General features: G+C 42.3%; 1 protein-coding gene across 1 annotated transcript in view; it reads left to right on the top strand.

Annotated features, from left to right (window-relative positions):
• Positions 1–19,729, top strand: part of dnajc10 (DnaJ (Hsp40) homolog, subfamily C, member 10) — a 181,438-nt gene that overhangs the window by 65,399 nt on the left and 96,310 nt on the right. Inside the window, exons 10-13 of the mRNA XM_083638422.1 lie at positions 2,684–2,727; positions 4,894–4,959; positions 7,208–7,273; positions 8,752–8,841. Coding sequence (XP_083494548.1) covers positions 2,684–2,727; positions 4,894–4,959; positions 7,208–7,273; positions 8,752–8,841 — 266 coding nt within the window. The remainder of the gene's footprint in view (positions 1–2,683; positions 2,728–4,893; positions 4,960–7,207; positions 7,274–8,751; positions 8,842–19,729) is intronic.

Genomic DNA, 19,729 nt, shown 5'->3' with positions numbered 1-19,729 from the left:
GTAAATTGTCCGGGCGCTGCCTCACGCTCGCAGTTTAGTTCCGCCTTTTCGCTCCATCAACTTCACGTTACAACTAACGTAAAAACAAGGCCAGGTCGACACCTGGCATGGGGCCGGTGCATGGTATCGTCACCCATGTCGCGAAAACAACAGGAAAAGTCGTGTAATAATGGATGACAGAAGAACATGGAAGTTCAAATTCATGTTTTGAGTCTTCATCATACTTTATGTGGTGTTCAAAGATAGCTGAGGAAGGCTGCCTCAACTGAGTTGGTGCTGATTCTGCTGGCATCTCATTTGACTAAATAGAAAATGAGGAAATGTGTTCAGTAGAGCGCAGAATAGAATCATTTCTGGTCAGTCTACTTTAGTATAATCCTGAGTTTGAGCTTCATCATTAAGTGCCAGATTTACAGTTAATGTCATGTATGTTTATTATTTTTCACAATAAAATGTACAGTAGGCCTATGTGGTATGTGGTGTCAAGTCTTTTCTTGTTTGTTCATACATGTATGTGAGTTTTTGACAATTAGTATAACATTAATCATGGATTATTCTAAATAAATAAATACTTTTAAGTGTTAAAGCTTTTACATGGTAATATGCAGTAATCTGATGTCCCTTATACTTAGTGTATGTGTGATTTCTTTAACAGTTAAATTGATACAGTTTGCAACCTCATATCATTCTTAAACACCGTCATGACTCAATAGCCTACCTCCTTGGCAGAGGTTAGGCGCTCGCCTCGTCAAACGACGCTGAAAAAAGTTTGCTTCTCACAAAATAAATCACACTCACTTGACTTGACGTTATCACATTCGCTAAATTCAGGTGATGACACAGCCCCCCTTCGCCATGTTACACAATGGTAGGCAATAGGAACATTGAACTAGCCCAATACAGCCTTATGGCACAGGCATAATGAGTCGCATTGACATTCAACAAACGTGATAACGATTTGCTAAAAACACAATCTGCGTTAAGTTCCCCCTACTAACGTCACACATAGCAGCTATTAATCACTGTCTCCCGCATTGAATGATTGAAAACAACTCACTGTCTGCGATGCATTTCCTCAAGAGAAGTCCCAATTGTGCTCAGGTCTTTTTTATGTTTCTTTACTGTGTTTTTATTCGGTAATCCAATCTGGAGCATGATCTGGAGCAGTTTAGGCTACCAGCATTTAAAAACTTTAATCACATAGCTAAATCAAGCCCATTAGAAACAGACAGAATAGGGGAAGCTAGGCATTTTTACCTTCAAAATAAAAGCCGTATTTTATAACTTGGTAAATAAAAATGAGGGTCGTCGACTCACTGCGTGTTAAAATTTACTTTTAGTTGTCTGTGTTCTATATGTCTTCTGTGTATTTCGGATCACACACAAAACATTTTTGCGACATGCATCAATAAGACTATTAGTTTATTTAAATACCATTATTGTGAAGGTTTTAACCAGAAGTTTCAATGTTATTCTGGCTCACTTGACGCTTTTGCGGCTTCAGTCAGCCTGACAGTCTGCACGCAAATCGTTATCACACCAGCTGTGTGTAAATGCGAAATAAAAGGTGAGGACGCAATGCTAGTTTGCCGTTTTATGCAGAGACAGTTGTCGTCTAAACATGGCCTTCAGTGAGACAGGGGAGGGCGGACTTGGCACGCCCACAGGGAGTGTTGAAACAGACAGAAGAAAGCTGCAGCACACAGACTCCGGTGGAGAAACAGAAGGTGGCGTGGCACATGGATGCAACGCAACTCATGTCATTTTGAAAAGTACCGGTACTAAATTAACGTGGTATAGTATCCTTTTTAACGTCAGGGTATCGCGGTACTGTTGTACCAGGGCGGCCAGGGGTAGGTGGGCGGCGCCCTCTAGTGGCCGGCCGCCACTACCGTGTGTGGAGTCGTGCATTATGTGCCAGGGACAGAGGGGATCATATAGGCCCTGCCGGCCCTAAAAAAAAAAAGGTTATTGACATTTGTGAATCGATTCATAATCGTCCACGTCTGCATCCTGATGCATCTAAGGATCTATTTTTCCCCCACTCCTATGCGTTTCCCAGGCAATGACACGTTGACACGTTTTGGAACAGCGCCGCACGCTGGCACGATGCTCCTAAAAGCAAAATGCTTGTTTTGAATGATTTGGCATCTTCTATTACTGTCAACACTATCAACACCAGTATTGTTGTATTGTAATAATATGCCATAAAGGTTGTTTGAAATTTTGGGGAGAGCAGGGGGGAGGGGAGAATGGGGAAAAAAAGGAGGGGAAAAAAGCATTTTTTTTTCTGGCCTGGTGGGCCCGCCAGGCCTGTAGAATGGTAGAGGCAACACTGCAATCTTCACTGACATTACATTGTATAGTCCCATGATCTTAAGTTAGCTAATGTTAGAAAAATTCTAGCTGGCTAACATAGCTACACCGAGAGGAGTTAACATTAGTTTACAACGATATCTCTGTCCTTTTCCAAATCCCTTTAACGTTACCACAGAAATAAGTAGGACGTTGGTGATCTGACATTAGTTTAACAGGAAAGGGGAAAGTTGACCAAGGTTCTGCCGGTACCAAGCTGGCTTAACTGTTATTGGAGCACAGACTGAAAAGAGGCCAGACTCAGCAAAGGTAATTTTGTCAGGTTTTAGTACTAATTTGCCTGTCTGTCTGCCTGTCTTTCTGTCAGATTGCCTGGAGTTGAGAACCAGACAGAAGCTGGCTGGCATGTTGGTGAGTCAGCACATTAGTAGTAACAGTAGCAGTAAGACTAATAATATTATTAATACTCTTATTATTGTTATTAGCTGTTAATAGAATAGACTAGGGGTGGGGGGTCGATACATAGTATCACATAGTATCACAATATTTTGTGTGGCAATATATCATATCGCACAAATGCCAAGTTTTGTGATATTTTTTATTAGGGATGCACAATATGGATTTTTTCAACCGATACGATAAACCGATAAATATGTGCTTCTCCTGGCCGATAACCGATACGATAATCGGTAATAATTATAATAAAAAAAAATATATAATTTATTTATTTATTTATTTATTTTTGTTTTTAACCTGTATTTTATGCACACCTGGCATTAAAAAAGGCAGATGTAGTGAGCATAGCTCTGACCTAACCAAATCTAACTGACATCACTGTGAACACAAAACAAAGAAAACTTCTGATATAATATGATTGTTTTAATAAAGTGTATCACTCAATTATAGTCGATACAAAGATAAAGGCTTTTATAGAACGGAAAGCCAATGACTGCTTAGTCTGCAGATAAAACACAATGACAAAAGGCATAGTAATTTAGACTCTTATTGTCATGTTACTGATCTGTACGAATTTTGCATTGGTTCCAGTTCTCAGTGAATTGTAGCCTGGGCCCAATGAATGGGCCAGTCACTATAAACCATCTGTGTCGTTTCACTTTTTACTGAAAAATGCTGCCACCAGATTAAATAATAGACACTATGTGATGTTGACTGATGCTTTTTATGTAGCCTAATGCGCCTTTGTTTTCCTTATTATTGGCTCTGTTAGATGGCTCTGTCCAGCAGCTAGCATTAGCTCAACTCCAAAGTCCCTTTGGCTCACAGTATAGTGGGACTCCCGGCTAGCGCGGTTAGCTTAAAGGGATACACCACTTTTTTGGAAGTTTAGCTCATTTGCCACATCCCCCCAACATAACCAAGATACACCATGCCTTACCGGCACTGTCCGCTCAGTTTACAGTGAGCTACAGTCGGGAAGTTAATAATTATCGCCATAATAATGATTGCATTTATATAGCGCCTTTCCAAGTGCTCAAAGCACTTCACAGAATCATTATTCGTTCACAGGACGCTGTGTCACAGGACGCTGTGTCCTATTAAATATAAATAATAAAATATTAACTTGTTCAACATCAAGTGTCGGTGTAAAATTATCTGGTATGCGAGTGCAAGTTGTAAATGGCATTGTCATAATTGTATGACTCACTCATGCTCCTCCTTATGGCATTGTCATGATTGGATGACTGGCTGTCAGTCACTGGGTGGTTTTGATTTTTCAAGGAGAAGGCACTTATGATACTGAAGTTATTTGACTTTTTTTGATTACATTTATTCAATTATAAAATAAATTAAATTTATTGGCATACTACTTGAACAGGTTAGATAAATTGGCCAACAATATTACTCTTAGACAGGTACTAATACTTTGTCTTTTCTCTTTATAAAGGAAGGTAAGACTGCAGTATCTTGGGCTGAAAAAAAGTCACTTGACTTGGGAATTGACTAGCCCCGTTAGAACGCTTTCGGCTAGCTATGCTACCCTAGAAAGAGTCCCGTCTCCCTACATAGACTTGCATGCGACTTTCGCTCCCAATCTGTCTAAATCAGCGATACGGACGTATTTACAAGTGCCACTGAAACATTTCAAAGCCACATACCTGAGAAGAAGGGTTCATAGCTTCTCGACGTCGGCGTTAGAAAGCTCGACGCTGCTCATAAATGCCTCTTTTCATCTGAAGTCTGTGCTGCTGATATTATTTTTTACCGAGCTTTCGACCAGAGTGGCGCTGTTGAGCGCTGTGACTGTGTGTGTGTGTGCTGCTCACAAAATGTTATTGCCCTTAAGTTTACATGCGCGCGGGTGTGGGTGTGTGCCTTAAGTTGACATCAGTGCCTATGTCATCGTCAGTGATGTCATAAGATGAAGGTGCTCTTATCACATCACTGAAGACATCACAGTCTTATGACATCACTGATGACATCATCAGTGATGTCACAATGCCTTCTATGACATCATCAGTGGAATAGAAATTGAAACAAACATTGCCCACTTGCTCCCTTTTATAATAGATTATGTTGCCTGTGTGTGTGCGTGCGTGTGTGTGTGTGTGTGTGTAGGATGGCCTAGTTAAAGTGGGCTGGATGGACTGCAGTTCACACAAACAGCTGTGTGACAGTTTCCAGGTAAGACTCTGACACAGTACTAAACATTGCAGTGAGAACCTTTAAAGACGAGCTGAACCCAAAAATGACTTATTTTTATTTTAGTTCACATACCTGGGTATTCAGTGTACCTATTTAATAATGTATGCAAAAATAAATCACAAAAATCGAATTTCTTTAGTTTTTCACACTTTTTCACATCAAAAGTTAATTTTTCAGGATTTCATTCATAACTGTAATCTACAGTATGGTGACGTAATGAAGAACTATAAAATTTCTACCCCATTTCAACCAATCATATCACAACATGGCAGCTGTCAATCAATCTTCATTTCAAGGAGAAAATTCTGCAGGCAAAACGGCCGCTAGGGTTTAATCCCGGGAAATGGGATTCCCGGGAAATGCCATTCAACCCGTTTCCCGGGAAATTAATGACGGGAAACCGGGAAAAAAATTATTTTTACATGCAGAACATATTGGGATAGGCCTATTTAGAAATATGCCAACAGTTTACTTTCTTAAAATATATAGCACGTCCAAAACCTTATCGTGTCTTTTACCAAGAACTTGCAATCATGTATGTCGGTGGGGGAACATTTTATTGTCCCTCCATTTCAAAACTCATTGTAACTTCCCGTCTACATTGCACTTCTATTTAATTGAAAATAAATCTAAAATTCAAGATCACAAAGTACATTTATTTGCATTAATTTGATTCCCAATCACGACACACTGGTAAGAATGATTAATATTTAATTAAAAATGCTTTGAAATGCAAAATAATGGCATTTTAAACATGCGATACAAAGATGTGATTAATCACGATTTAAGAATATTAATCGTTTGACAGCCCTAATTAGTACTAATGGATCTAAGATTCTACTGTGTTAGTAGTACTAATGGATCTTATGGCCCCGCCCAGATCGTCTTGCTTTTTTGTCTCATTCCACCGATCAAAAACCTGGACAGCCCGGGTTGAGTCGTGCTAGTTTTGGTCCCTGCTTTGTTGAGGTTCCAGCAGGTACCATACGGTGACATGAAAACACTGCAGACGACTAATTGGTCAGGCAGAATCGTGTTTACTTTATCTACTGTCAATGCTGGATACCAGTTTAGTGGGGCTTACCTTCTCTTCTGTTATTTCCATCAGTCTTTTGTGTTGCTGCCTTCGGCTCTGGTGAAGTAAAATCGATCTCCTTGCTCAGCTTTAACATGACGGTTGTTCTGCTCGAAGGACCAGGCTGGGTGGCTTTTCTGAACTTTATGATTTTCCTTTTATTCTTTAGTTTTTCCACTTCCTCTCCTCACTCAGTTCACTTCCTTTACCTCACTTCTTTACCTACCTTTACTCCTCACTAATTAGTTATTTTGTTCACCTGTTGGTTCCCTCATTGATAGTCCCCATTCATTTCACCTGAGTTCCCTCCCTCCTTATTTAAGTCTGCACTCCTTAGTTTCCTCCATTCCTTCCACACCAATGCATGGGGCGGCATGATTCACAGACAGCACTGCATTAAAGGGCAGCTCCTGTGTTTTTCCTCATTTCCCAAATATTGTGTGCTGGACAAATAAATATTTTCACCTGAACAAAAGCTGTTTCTGGACACTCATTATGTTTCTGCATCCTGACCGATGCCCAATGGTGACAAGTCAAAGTGAAATTTAGAACCCTCCTTTACAACGGTGGTTTTCAATTGTTTTGAGAGCGAAAAAGTCCGCTCCTCGGGAAGCCCTTTGTAGTTGTGTGCTACGTCAGCTCTGCTAGGCCGGAGGCGGGGGTTTAGCGAAGCCGTTGGCTTGCCTGGTGAGTTGCCGCTGGGGTGGTTGCTTCCCTTTTTCCCGTAGCGTAACTCCCGTCCCACGCGCAGCGCATGCATGTGAGTTTGAGTAACAACAAAGTGATATCCATTCTCCTGGCCGATTGTCACATTTGCCCATGTAGGTCACTTAAAGGCACCAGTATTTCATAAACAGTTTAAAAGTTCTGTGTATGGATTTAATTTTAACATTATACGTTATAGCCTACTTCGGCTATGGGCGGAGGACAGATATGCGGTCACTATGACGACCAGGTGTGGGCGGAGGCGAGTAAACTTGCTATGGAAGCAGAGTCTATATCAAGTAGAGACGAGTAAGACCAGGTCGAGTAGAGCTGTACTGTGCTGTTATATGTGGTGGAAATGAGCCATAAGGTTCTACTGTATTAGTACTAATGGATCTAAGATTCTACTGTATTAGTACCGTACTAATGGATCTAACTGTATTTCAGGTGCACAGAGGTTCTACTGGTTTTTTCCCTCCAGGAAGTTCTCTGCAGCAACAAGGCAGTGTGCTGGTAAGACAAATAAGTAAGGGATAATGGACATTATCCCCTTATTGCTGGCCATTCTAGAAGGCCCGCTCTCCTATTAGCACTGATTGGTTGATTTCAGCAAGATTACCACTGCACTACTGACTGTGTATGTCAGGAGTTTTCAAAGTGTGACACTGTGGGCCTCTCCTCAGACAAAGATCAATTCCTGGATGCCTATGGGATCATGATTGATTATTTAATTCCATAGAATCTATGTCTATGGTATAGACCAGGGGTGTCAGACTCATATTAGGTAGAGGGCCGGATTTGTTCAACTGAGACCTCATGGGGGCCGGATTTTTTTTTTACTAAAATCAATTCGACTGATTTACCCATTTACTTCACAAAAGAAATACTGCTCTTTCCATTTCTCTTGAAACTGCCTGCATTCCGTGTCAACCTTTCTCTTTTTCGACAGCATCTTGTTCAGGGGCGGACTGGGATCATAATTCAGGCCGGGCATTAGATACCAAGCAGGCCAGGCCGATACAGGCCGACGCGCGTGCCGGCGTCCGAAAAATTTGGGCCGTTTAAAGCTCAATTTGGGCCGTTTGAAGCCAGATTTGGGCCGTTTGAAGCCCAATTTGGGCCGTTTAAAGCCAGATTTGGGCCGTTTGAAGCCCGATTTGGGCTGTTTGAAGCCCAATTTGGGCCAAGTCCAATTTTACAATGAGATGCACCCACTTTAACCCTGAATAAAGTAATAAAACCACTAGTAAACCAGTAGGCGGCGCCTGGCCTGCTGTTCAGTGAGTGGCCTGACTGCGGGCACAATTTTTTTTTTTTTTTTTTTTTTTGCAGGCCAGGCCAGGCCACCGGGCATTTGCCCGACGTGCCCGATTATGCAGTCCGCGCCTGATCTTGTTGATTCTTTTGTTTTTTGGTAGGTAGCTGAATGCGCGATTCAATTCCAGCGTGGCATCATGGCGGCTTTGTTTACACCTGATGACCTACTGACATACTTCCTTGTAGTGCAGGTTAATTAACTTATGAATGAACTCTTAGCTTGCTTATTAGCCACACGTAGTTCATGATAATGGGGTGCGAATTTAATAATACGGTAATAATAATAATAAAAAAAATTTTTTTTTTTTTTTTTTAATATTCCAAAACATCTCGCGGGCCGGATGAAACCTGCCCGCGGGCCGTATCTCTGACATCCCTGGTATAGACACTCAACAATTGAGCCAAAATAGCCTGATATTGCTGTTTGACATACTTCAGACTGCACCAAATACATAAAACTGGTCTGTCTGAAGGTATTTGTTTGTTTCTGACTCACACACATTTAGGCTATTCTATGAGATCTTCTTTTGATAACTAATGTAATATTTTTTCACTTCCATTCACGGAGCCTCGCCTGAAACTGTTTGAAGCCCTTCTGGGGAGGCCCGCCTCCCACTTTGAAAACCTCTGCTACATAGATTACTGTATTGTGTGTGTGTGTGTGTGTGTTGCAGTGGCTCCAAACTCTGGACAGTAAAGAGATTTACAGTCAGATCATTGACCATCTGCCAGACCTGGAACAACTGACCGAGGACAGCTTCCAGGTACTAATACACACTGAATACACTAGGGCTGCCTGCAACTAACGATTATTTTGATAATTGATTAATCTGTCGATTATTTATTTTATTATATTGTATCTTTATCGGATAAAGAATTATGCAATAACATTTTTAGTGCATGAAAGTGCACACAAAACAGGTATTTTTAAGTTGCTTGAACCTAAAACACAAACTAATTGTTATCAGTTGATGGCCGTTATTGCAGTCTTCACTTACTGGAATGTATCTTGATATTTCCTCTCCATCAGCTTTGTAAAATGGGTCCTTGAGGGAAGAGTGTGTACCACGGTGGAGGGGTGTGGATCTTCTCTCTGAACCCAACGGGAACACTATCTTACCGCATAGAGAAACGGAAAAGCGGTAATTTAGTGTTTGCGCTCGTTTAACGCCGCACGCAATGCAAATTGGGGGCGTGCAGAAACGTATGTCTGTTATAATTGTACTGGACATAGGCGTGCCACATGCAAAACCAGGTGTTTCAGCACAAAAACGTGTGGATAGATGGCATTATCCTATCATCATCAGCAGCGCGCAATTACTTTGCGCTAAGAGCTTTTAAAAGCACCTCTTACGTGCTAAATACCCCGTTGCGCTTGAGCGCACCATAATCTCCGTGCTGCGCAGCGTAGAGTAAAATTCCTTTTGGATATGTCATTACGCACAGCCTTGCCATGCCAGGACATCAAATTCTGCTGCTAAAATTGGGTATTAGCAGATTTATATTTTTTCATTTATTAGTTTATTTCACAGGGACAATGCACACCAATCAACAGTAAAACTGTAAGTGAGCCAGAGTTAGCCTGGACGGCTAGTTTCCATCTGCTATCCCTGGCCAGATGTTGCAGGGCAGCCTGAAATTTCAAAAAATTAAAATGCATGTGTTACAAGATAAAACAAATACTAGTGACTCAGAAGATACAATAAAACATAAAAGACTGGTTAGAGACCAATGGCATGCAGAGAGAACAAAGACACATATAAGCATAGCATGACACTAATGCAGAACATGCAGTATTTACAACAGGTACACAGGTACAACAGGTACACCTACAATAAAAGCATACACACTAGGGCACAAAGCGGACACATCATGCATGGACAATGCAGACATCAATGGACAACAACACTACAAGACACATCACAGACTGGATGCAGGACAACAAGCAGGAGAGTTGGCAGGATGCCGACAGAAGTAGTGCTAGTGTGTACATGCCTGGTTATTGATGAGCCATAATTTCAAGTGTCCTGTAAAGGAACGGTAGGTAGCAAGCTCTCTAATGTGAACTGGTACTGTGTTCCATTCCTGTGATGCATTGACAGAAAAAGCAGAGTGGCTGAAAGCACTTTTCCTACTAGGAACAACACAGTCTCCACGAATTGCACCTCTGGTTGCCCGGTTAGTGACTGATCTCTGTGTGATGAATGTTTGGAGCGGAGGGGGAGCAGTGTTGTGTAAGATTTTGTACACAAGGCAAAGATTAACTTAAAAGGCTATACTTTTTCAAGATGGGACAGATACGTATTTAGCTTCTGGTCCAACATTTTGAGAGATTGTTGGTATAATGTTTCAAGTGGCTTAACTCATTCTCTGCCAAAGACGTACCCGGACGTACTTTTAACAATGGCGTTCTGTGCCAAAGACGTACTCGGACGTACTTTCATGTTTTGGCTGTTTACATTACATCAGACACTTCCCCAGCCTGTGACATTGTTTCAGGTCAAACTGATAAAAGGAACCCGCTAGTTTAGTATTTATGGGTGGAGCCTGTGGTCGAAACAGAGTCCGACCCAGAGTTTTCGGATGGCGACGATGGCGAGGAAGACGCCAGCGTTTTTGTTGTTGCTCCACGACGGAGCGCCATGTCGACGAAGGCTCCCCTTCACAGCGTTCTGATCCGTCTGACACAGATGAATCGGAGGAGGAGAAATGGGTGCCACTTGGAGAGAGCGATGACGATGGTAAAAAGTAGCCTATTTTTTGTATCGCGTTTGAGATGAAATGATCACACACACAACATTTGAGTATAATTGTCACGCATTGTTTATAACTTATGCCGCCGGCATGACTCGCTTCACGTTTCCTCTTGCCAGCTCTCCCTCTCAAGGGAGAGCTCTGTCACACTCAAGGGAGGGGGATCACATGGATACGTCAAACGCGTCAAACCGCGTCACACACCCGTCCCCAGCAACCAAGGCGAAACATGTGTCACATAAACATTTCAAAGTTTACAGCACTAACGTAGCTATTGTGTGATCTTCTGTGCTAACGTTAGTTATGAGAGGTAACGTGACAGCAGGTAACGTTACAGCACTCGTTATTCCTGTGTGTGTGTGTGTGTGAGAGAGAGAGAGAGAGAGAGAGAGTGTGAGTGTGACCACATAAGGGTTCGTTCCATTTGTTTATGCTTTTATCAAGCTAAGCTAAAAATCCACATGGCAACTGTAAAATACATTCTCTTATTTTTTATTTTTTATTTATTTATTTGGGAAAACAAATACTGTATATGTCTGATGTGTCACTGAGGCAAAAAATAAAAGGCTCAAAAGAGAGTTCTGCTTGAAACGGTGTCCTTCACTAAAAACCTCTTTTTCTCATATTTCTGTCCCAAGGAGGGCATTTTTAGTGAAAACAAGCTAACTTCCACTGCTTGTAACTAAACAAGGAAACATGGGAGAGTTTCAGTTTTTTTACAAGGGGTAAGAAGAGAGTCTCTGCTTTATTGTGAGATATGTTGTGTAATTTTATTCCTAGCACAGAATATTCTGTGGGTCCTGGAAGATCAGGAAATATGCTCAAAATCCTGGCACTGGGAGCACACAGACCGAAATGACCCTGGCAGAGAATGAGTTAAGGGTAGTTTGATTGGCTTGTGTAAAACTTGTCATACAGTAAGTGAGGTGAGACATTATCATGGCATTCATAAATTATTTGGCTGCGTCGGTGGTCATTGAGTTTCTGATGAATCTAAAGTTAGATAGGCTAAACCTTAGGGATTTGAAAGATAACTGTGAGTCAATGAGAATGCCCAGATACTTGAACTCGGAAACAACTTGCAGTTTTTCTCCTGATATCAGTATGACCGGTTCCGGAGTGGTACGTGGCCGTTTAGAGAAAAACATACTGACAGTTTTAGATGTGTTGAGTTGGAGGCATGATTGATTTAGCCAAGCTGTGATGTGGCCCAGTGCATTGGTGAGTTTAGCTGCAGCCTGTTGGTTTGTGCTGCCATGGGCATATATCACTGTGTCATCAGCGTATAACTGAATGTCAATGTCAGGGCACACAGAGGGCAGATCATTAACATACAGGGAAAACAGAAGTGGACCCAGGACAGAACCTTGTGGGACACCGGTATGGGAGTTAAGAGCAGCTGATTGATGGTTTTGGACCTTCATATATTGAATTCTGTCATTTAAATATGATTCAATCCACTTAAGGGCATTGTGGGAGAAGTTAAATGTAGACAATTTGGCAAGGAGTACCTTATGGTTAACTGTATCAAATGCCTTTCTCAAGTCAAGGAATACAGCAGCAACAGCGCCTCCTTTATCCATCAGTGACTTGATCTTTTCTATAAAGAAACAGTTAGCAGTGTCCGTGGAGTGATGGGCTCTAAAACCAAATTGCATGGGATGCAATGAGAAGGGGCTACTGTCTAAATGGGAGACAAGCTGTTCTGCCACCCACTTCTCTGCTACCTTAGACACTACAGGCAAGATACTAATTGGCCTGTAGTTGGAGATGACCTGTGGACCACCTGACTTGAAAATGGGTGATACGATGGCTGACTTCCATCCAATAGGAAATTCCCCCTGCAAAATTGACAGGTTAATGATCTGTGTGATGGGGAGGGCTAGAGTGTTTTTAAGGTGCTTACGCATAGATGTGTCCATTCCATAAATGTCTTTAGCTGTGGAAGGTTTGAGGGAGTTTATAATCATCTGTACTTTACTCTCCGTAATATGATTAATGTTGAAAGTTAATGTTAAAACATAGATGATTGCAATTATTGCTAAAAGCTGCAGGTCTGGGGGATGGTTCCGTAATATGGATATACTCACAAGAGGGTGAGATGATGCGTCAGGAGGGACGCACGCGTAAGGGGAGTTTTCAAAGAGGACACCGTACACAGACCTGAGTTTTATGTGTGTGTAGTCATGCTTCTTATATAGTATGTCGGGGGACTAAATATAGATAAATAGATATATTCTATTATGCAAACCCAATGAGTCCTCTTTAAGTTTTTTGCTCTTTTTGCAACTGCTGCGCCTGTTGCTTAATGCACTTTTTATACTCTTTTTTTAAAGTATTGTTGTGATGCTTTTAAAGGTCCATTTTATTCTCTTCTTTTATTCTTTTATTTTCCTGTCAACCATTTTATGTTAAGCACTTTGAATTGCCTCTGTGTATGAAATGTGCTATACAAATAAACTTGACTTGACTTGACTTGAAAGAAGGAAGAGTGGTATTCACTGCAATGGGATTCTCACATGTGCTAGGGAAACATTGTGCAATTTCTGCAACAGAGTCAATGAAGTATTCATTGAAGGCTTTTGCCAGTTCTGCTGGGTCTTAATAGGCTACCATTCACTTTTAGTTCTAATTTCTTACTGCACCTAAGCTGGTCCGTCCCTAACCGCTTCTGAATCTGCTTCCAAATTAGTTTTGTGTTGCCTTTCGCCTCGCTAATGATACGGATGAAAAAATTTGCTTTCGCTTTTCTTATCTCCTTTGTTGCCTTATTTCGCAGCATTGTAAATTTGCGTTTGTCATTCGCCTGTTTAGACTTTAGGGCCGTTTTCAACACCATATCCCTCTCCTTCATAAGTTTCAGTAACCAGGGTTCAGCCAAGTTAATGACCTCTTTTGATTATTTTTACCTTTGACTCTTTTTGTAAATTTATGGGCTATACGCTGAATTTCAGCGGTGAATAAACGGCTCTCTTCCTCTGCATCTAACCCCGGCAATATGTCTTTCCAATTAATTTGTTTTATGGCATTTTCAAAATTTTCAAGTTCACTTTTAGGGATCCTGAGCTGCTTAGATGGTATATGACCACCTTGGAACCGTTTCTTTGTAAGTTTTCTAGAAACCAAAGTCAGGTTGTGGTCTGAGAGCCCAGTGATAAAATTGAGTGTCTTAACAACTCTTTCAAGTCTATTGCTAAAAATCAAGTCAATCTGTGTTTGGGAAGAGGTGGTTATTCTAGTAGGCCCATTAATCTTTTGAGTTAAGTTAAATTTATCTGTGATTTTTTTAAGGGCCTTCCTGTTTGTCCTATCTTCCCAATTTACATTAAAATCACCCATAAATATGACTTCTTTGCTAAAATCGCACTCTCTGAGCATGCTTTTCAAATTATCATAGAATTCATTGTTAGAGGAGGGTGGGCGGTACAAAACAACAAGAACAAAGGACATTTGAGGTGAGAGGCTTATAGTTAAACCAATGCATTCCAGGTCATTGTCAGATGACCATTTAATTTGATCACAGTGGAAGGTGTCTTTAATATATATCATCACCCCGCCCCCCTTTCCCTTAGACCTGTCCCGTCTAAATACCTTATATCCCGGTACATCTATTGCAGCAGATGGTGAGTTACTATGTAACCAGGTCGCCAGAGTTGCCAGAACTGCATGAACTGTATAACCAGCGGTGCCTCAAGAGGTCCCTGAAGATCATCAAAGACACAAACCATCCCCACAACAGCCTGTTCTCCCTGCTACCCTCAGGGAGGAGATACAGGGTTCCAAAAGCACGCACAAATCGCTTGAGGAACAGTTTCTTCCCGCAGGCCACGAGACTCCTTAACACATTGAGTGCCAAGGACGTCTGTGGACGTCCTAAAAAAAAGTAACGAGAAGTGCCAAGGACGTCTGTGGACGTCCTAAAATCATAATTCATATTATTCCATAATTCTGCTGTTTAAGGTCGTACCCAGCCAGTGAGCATGAATCCCTTCAAGGGATCACACGGCGCCACCTTAAACATCTACACGGGAGCTGCGCCACCCACCTCAGATCCTTTACTTTGTGCAGGAGAAAGCGGAGAAAGCCGTGATCAAAGCGAAACCGATGCATGCTGCAGCCAGAGCCATATAGATTGCTCTGTCTGCAGCTGACAGTTGGCTTCGATCCGCGCCCACAACTGAGCTCTTCTGCTTCTGTCTATCTGTCTGCATATAGTTTCTCCACACGATTCCCTGCCAGAAAGGCAGCACCCGAAGCCGAAAGGCCAAACCTTTTCCTTCAGTCCCGTTTGCCATTTCCTTGTTGAGCTGGGATCCGCCCGGGGCAAAAACGAGGCTGCGAAAACAGACTGTGTGCGTGTGGGGAGGAGCCCGCAGCTCAGGGGTGGAGAGGGGGGGAGAGGGGGGTGGGGCACGCAGGCTGCACAGAACTACATGTCACTACATCAGAAAATAGTAGCTAGAGTCAGTGAATGTGCTTGAAATTAGAGTGCAAAAAGTATTCATAAAAGTGACTTTATCTTGAAAAGTAAAAAAAGACAGCAGAAAACCCTTGAAAGTGCTCTTCTTTCAGAGGCTGTCATTTCATAATGGAACTGTCTAGAAACAAAATTTCTTCTTTGAAAGAAGCAGGAGTGTCCAATGTTTCATTAGAGTCCAGCCCTGTTCATATAGCCCTAATAGAAAAAATTCTATAGCTGTTTTCAACTGAATGGAAGTGAATCTGGCACAGGCTCCAGACAATTTTACTGAAGCGCTGTGGCACTCAATGTGTTAACATACACAAATAGTGTAGTAGTCGTACCGTACCGTACTGCAGCTGCTACCATTATGTATGCCTAATGTTTAATTGTATGTTTAACAAGGTACATGGTATTTGCACCTGTATGTCAAATACGTCGAATTTAAAATGTCTGAACACGTCTAACGTATGCACAATGCCTAATGTTTAATTGTATGTTTAATAAGGTACATGCTATTTGCACTGTATGTCAAATACGTCAAATTTAAAATGTCTGAACACGTCTAACGTATGCACATGACATGTGCACCTATGTGCAATGAATATGCCACTGACTTGTCTTATCGCTATTCTGCCTTATTGCCTATTGCTGCTTAGTATTGCTTATTGATGCCTATTTCTTATTGCCTATTGCTCATTGCTTGTTGCCTATTTGTACTATGTCGTAAACGGAGTCCACAGCACAAGAATTTCACACGTGATACTTGTACCATGGAGTGACAATAAAAATCTTGAGATCTTGAATCTTGAGGTCTCTGTCAAGCAAAGAAAATCAAGGTTAGAATCATTGAGAATATGGTGGACTTGGTCAATTTTGGAGATCACACTACGGATATTCAAATGACCCCCTAGAAGTCCCCTGGGTTTGGATTGTGGGTCCCAAATAACTTTAGATTGGTTTACAGTTTTGAAAAAATTAAATTTGCTGTGTTTTTTGAAAGGCCGATTCACTCCAGCTGTCTGGCTGGGAGAGTCTCTGTGTTGAGTGTTCCTTGTCCAGCTTTGTTTGTTTTGAAAATTGTGATGGGCGCGTTGGGTGTCTGTTGGACAGTACTCACTAGTTGTAGCATTTGATGACACCTCTATCGGTGGGGTTGACATCTTCCCAATCCCGTCTGATGGCATTGCTGTCCCGATAGTATCGTCCGTCTCGGCTTGCGATGCGGTCCGCGCTAACCTCTCCATGCAGGGGCCGTCTTGGCCTGGCGACTTCACAGGCCCGCCGCTTTCCCACGCTGTCAGCGCTGCCGACATCAAACGCTTGCAGCTTTCCCACGCTGTCAAATCCGCTCCGCCCATCGGACCTCCAGGATCACGGCCTCCTCCGTCCTCCGCTTCTGGGCTGCCATCGGCACTCCGATAATGGGGGTAAGCAGGGCAGTTAGGCTGGTATTCATATTCCAAGATTGCAGATTCTCCGTAATTTAAACGTACCTGAGAGAAGGTGTTATTGCTCATGTCCCCAGGCCGCGTGTTTCCTCCCGTTTGTTGGGCCACTTCATTGTTTGGGGTGGGGCCGGGGCACTGGTGGATATCTCCCGATAGTAACAGGCAAAGAATAATGATAAGATTATCCGCGCTAGTTTGTCGTTTATTCCCATCCTTATAGGGTTTTGACGGGTTGAGCCATCCACAGACAAACGTGTCGTGGATTGTTTGTTTGGCGAATCCAAAATGTTTCCCGCACTTGTCATTGTGGGGGATCGGCCGTTCAAAAATGCGAGTAGCATGGTTAAAAGCCTTTCCAGGCATAAAACTAGGCTCAGTATTGATTATATGTAAAATAAATGTGTATGATAAAAATGCTGCGAGCGCGCCTAGTCTGCCAGCTGCCATCTTGTCACTCACATCAGGAGTGTTCACCATGGAGTGTTCATTCAGTGAGGCAATCAACTATAACTCACTGAGAAACTTTTATCACATGCAAAGAAGGAAATGAATTGAGAAAACTTGTTGGACAATGGACATAGGCTATTCACCTTCACCTGTCCCATAACCCGGAGGGTCATTGGCACCACAGACGATCTGTCAACAAGCTCTCTCCATCTCTCTCTGTCCTCGGCACGAGTGAGGCCACTCTATTACGCATGGAGAGAATTACAGCATATTGCATGCTTCGCGCAAACAGCGATTGCGAGACGGGAATCTGATTGTTTTTATGCCTCCGCCGGCGAAGCCAGGCCGAAGGCATTATGGATCCGGGTTGTCCGTCCGTACGGCCGGCCGGCCGTCCGTACGGATGTCCGTCCGTACGGATGTTTGTTAACGCCATATCTGAGGAACGCCTTGACGGAATTTCATCAGATTCGCCTTAAACATTCACTTAGGCTCAAGGATGATCTGATTAGTTTTTGGTGGTCAAAGGTCAAAGGTCAAGGTCACTGTGACCTCTCGAACACCATTTTCAAGCTTGTTAACGCGATATCTGAGGAACGCCTGGACGGAATTTCATCAGATTCGCCTTAAACATTCACTTAGGCTCAAGGATGATCTGATTAGATTTTGGTGGTCAAAGGTCAAAGGTCAAGGTCACTGTGACCTCTCCAACGCCATTTTCAAGCTTGTTAACGCGATATCTGAGGAACGCCTGGACGGAATTTCATCACATTCACCTTAAACATTCAATTAGGCTCAAGGATGATCTGATTAGATTTTGGTGGTCAAAGGTCAAAGGTCAAGGTCACTGTGACCTCTCAAACGTCATTTTCAAGCTTGTTAACGCGATATCTGAGGAACGCCTGGACGGAATTTCATCAGATTCGCCTTAAACATTCACTTAGGCTCAAGGATGAACTGATTCCATTTTGGTTATCAAAGGTCAAAGGTCAAGGTCACAGTGACCTAACAAATGCCATTTTCAAGCTCGGTAACGCCATATCTCAGTAACACCTTGACTAAATTTCTTCACATTTGGCTCAAATATCCAATTCTGCAAAGAAACGCCTTGATGCAATTTCTTCCAATTTGGCTCCAACATCCACTTGGACTCAAGAATGAACTAATGGCGGAGGCATAAGTCCGCGTTGCGGTCGTTCTAGTTTAATGATATAACACCCAGGCATTGCCTGGCCACACCTGTGAATAATTATGGTACTTAAGACTAAATCCGGTTTGCGCAGGCATTTTGGGGGCGCAGATGATTTGGCACGGCTCTAATTAGCACCTGCGGCACGTGCCGTGAACGTTTCTGCATCCCCGCCGAGAATTGCATCCCCACCATATTTCAGGGCTGTTTTAACTTAGAAAACAGGGAGGATACGTCTACCCAGACAATTATATCACTTTTAAACAGTTACATTTCTGTATAAATCATTACAACTAGTGCAGTGCCCGTTCCCCCATGCACCACCCCGTCGGCGCTTCCGCCCCGCATACAACTCTGGACTCTGTCAGTAGGGATGGGTACCATTCACATTTGAACCGGTACGATACCGGTACCTGGAATTCGGTACGGTACCCAAAACGGTACCATTTTCGGTACTTTACACGCTCTAATAAAAAAAATTACAGTTGTAAAAGAAAAAAAGTCCAAACTTCTCAGAGAGAGCGGTCGGTATTCACTAAAGCCTTCATATCTCAGGCTCTGTAGCACATAGAAACATAAAATAAAAAGCATTTGAGAGCTTAACCCTTTGGCTTTTCATATTATATTTGCCCTAATGTTCATTAAAACATTTTTTTATCTTTAACCCCAAAAAATAAAAATAAAAAGATTCTAATGCATTTTAAGAAATGTTAATACAGATTATGGCAAATGTAACCCTTCCAAATAAAAAGCCACGGGTTTAAGCTCTCAAATGCTTTTTATTTCATGTTGATAGCTACTATACAGGCTGAGGAAATACGTTCTGTTGAACCCTTGACAATTACTGCGGCAAGAGTAACGTTAGCGATCTCTGTTTTGCAGTCATTGTGAAGACAGTGAAAAGCCCCGTTATCTAACAACCACAACGGCAGTGAAACAACTTATCCAGCTAATGCTAGCTAATTAAATAACGTTACCTGATGTTGTAGAAGTCGATGCCTCTCTCAACGTTACAGCGGTATCTGCTTCATTCACCTTCAGCCTATCTAAGACGTTACAGTCTTCAGCATTTAGCTAAATATATCTTGTGTTTGACCATGCTTCCTCAAGTTTGAGGTGTTTCCCTGGCCAGCTTTGCAATTCACATCACAAATGTTGCAACCAGTGTTGTCTGAGTCTATCTTGGTAAAGTGTAGCCACATTTTCGGCTGGTCCTGTTTGTTGATGTTTCAGGTAGAATACTGACGTAATGCGCTCTCGCGTGTTGCCTTAAGGTTCCGTCGGAATTTCTATTTTACCCACTCTCTTCTATTACTCAGATGCATTCAAGTACCGAAATGAGGTACCGTTTG

The sequence above is a fragment of the Poromitra crassiceps genome (genome assembly GCF_964638095.1).
Source record: "Poromitra crassiceps genome assembly, chromosome: 6".
Classification (NCBI taxonomy): Eukaryota; Metazoa; Chordata; class Actinopteri; order Beryciformes; family Melamphaidae; genus Poromitra; species Poromitra crassiceps.
This window is presented reverse-complemented; position numbering and strand designations above follow the sequence as displayed.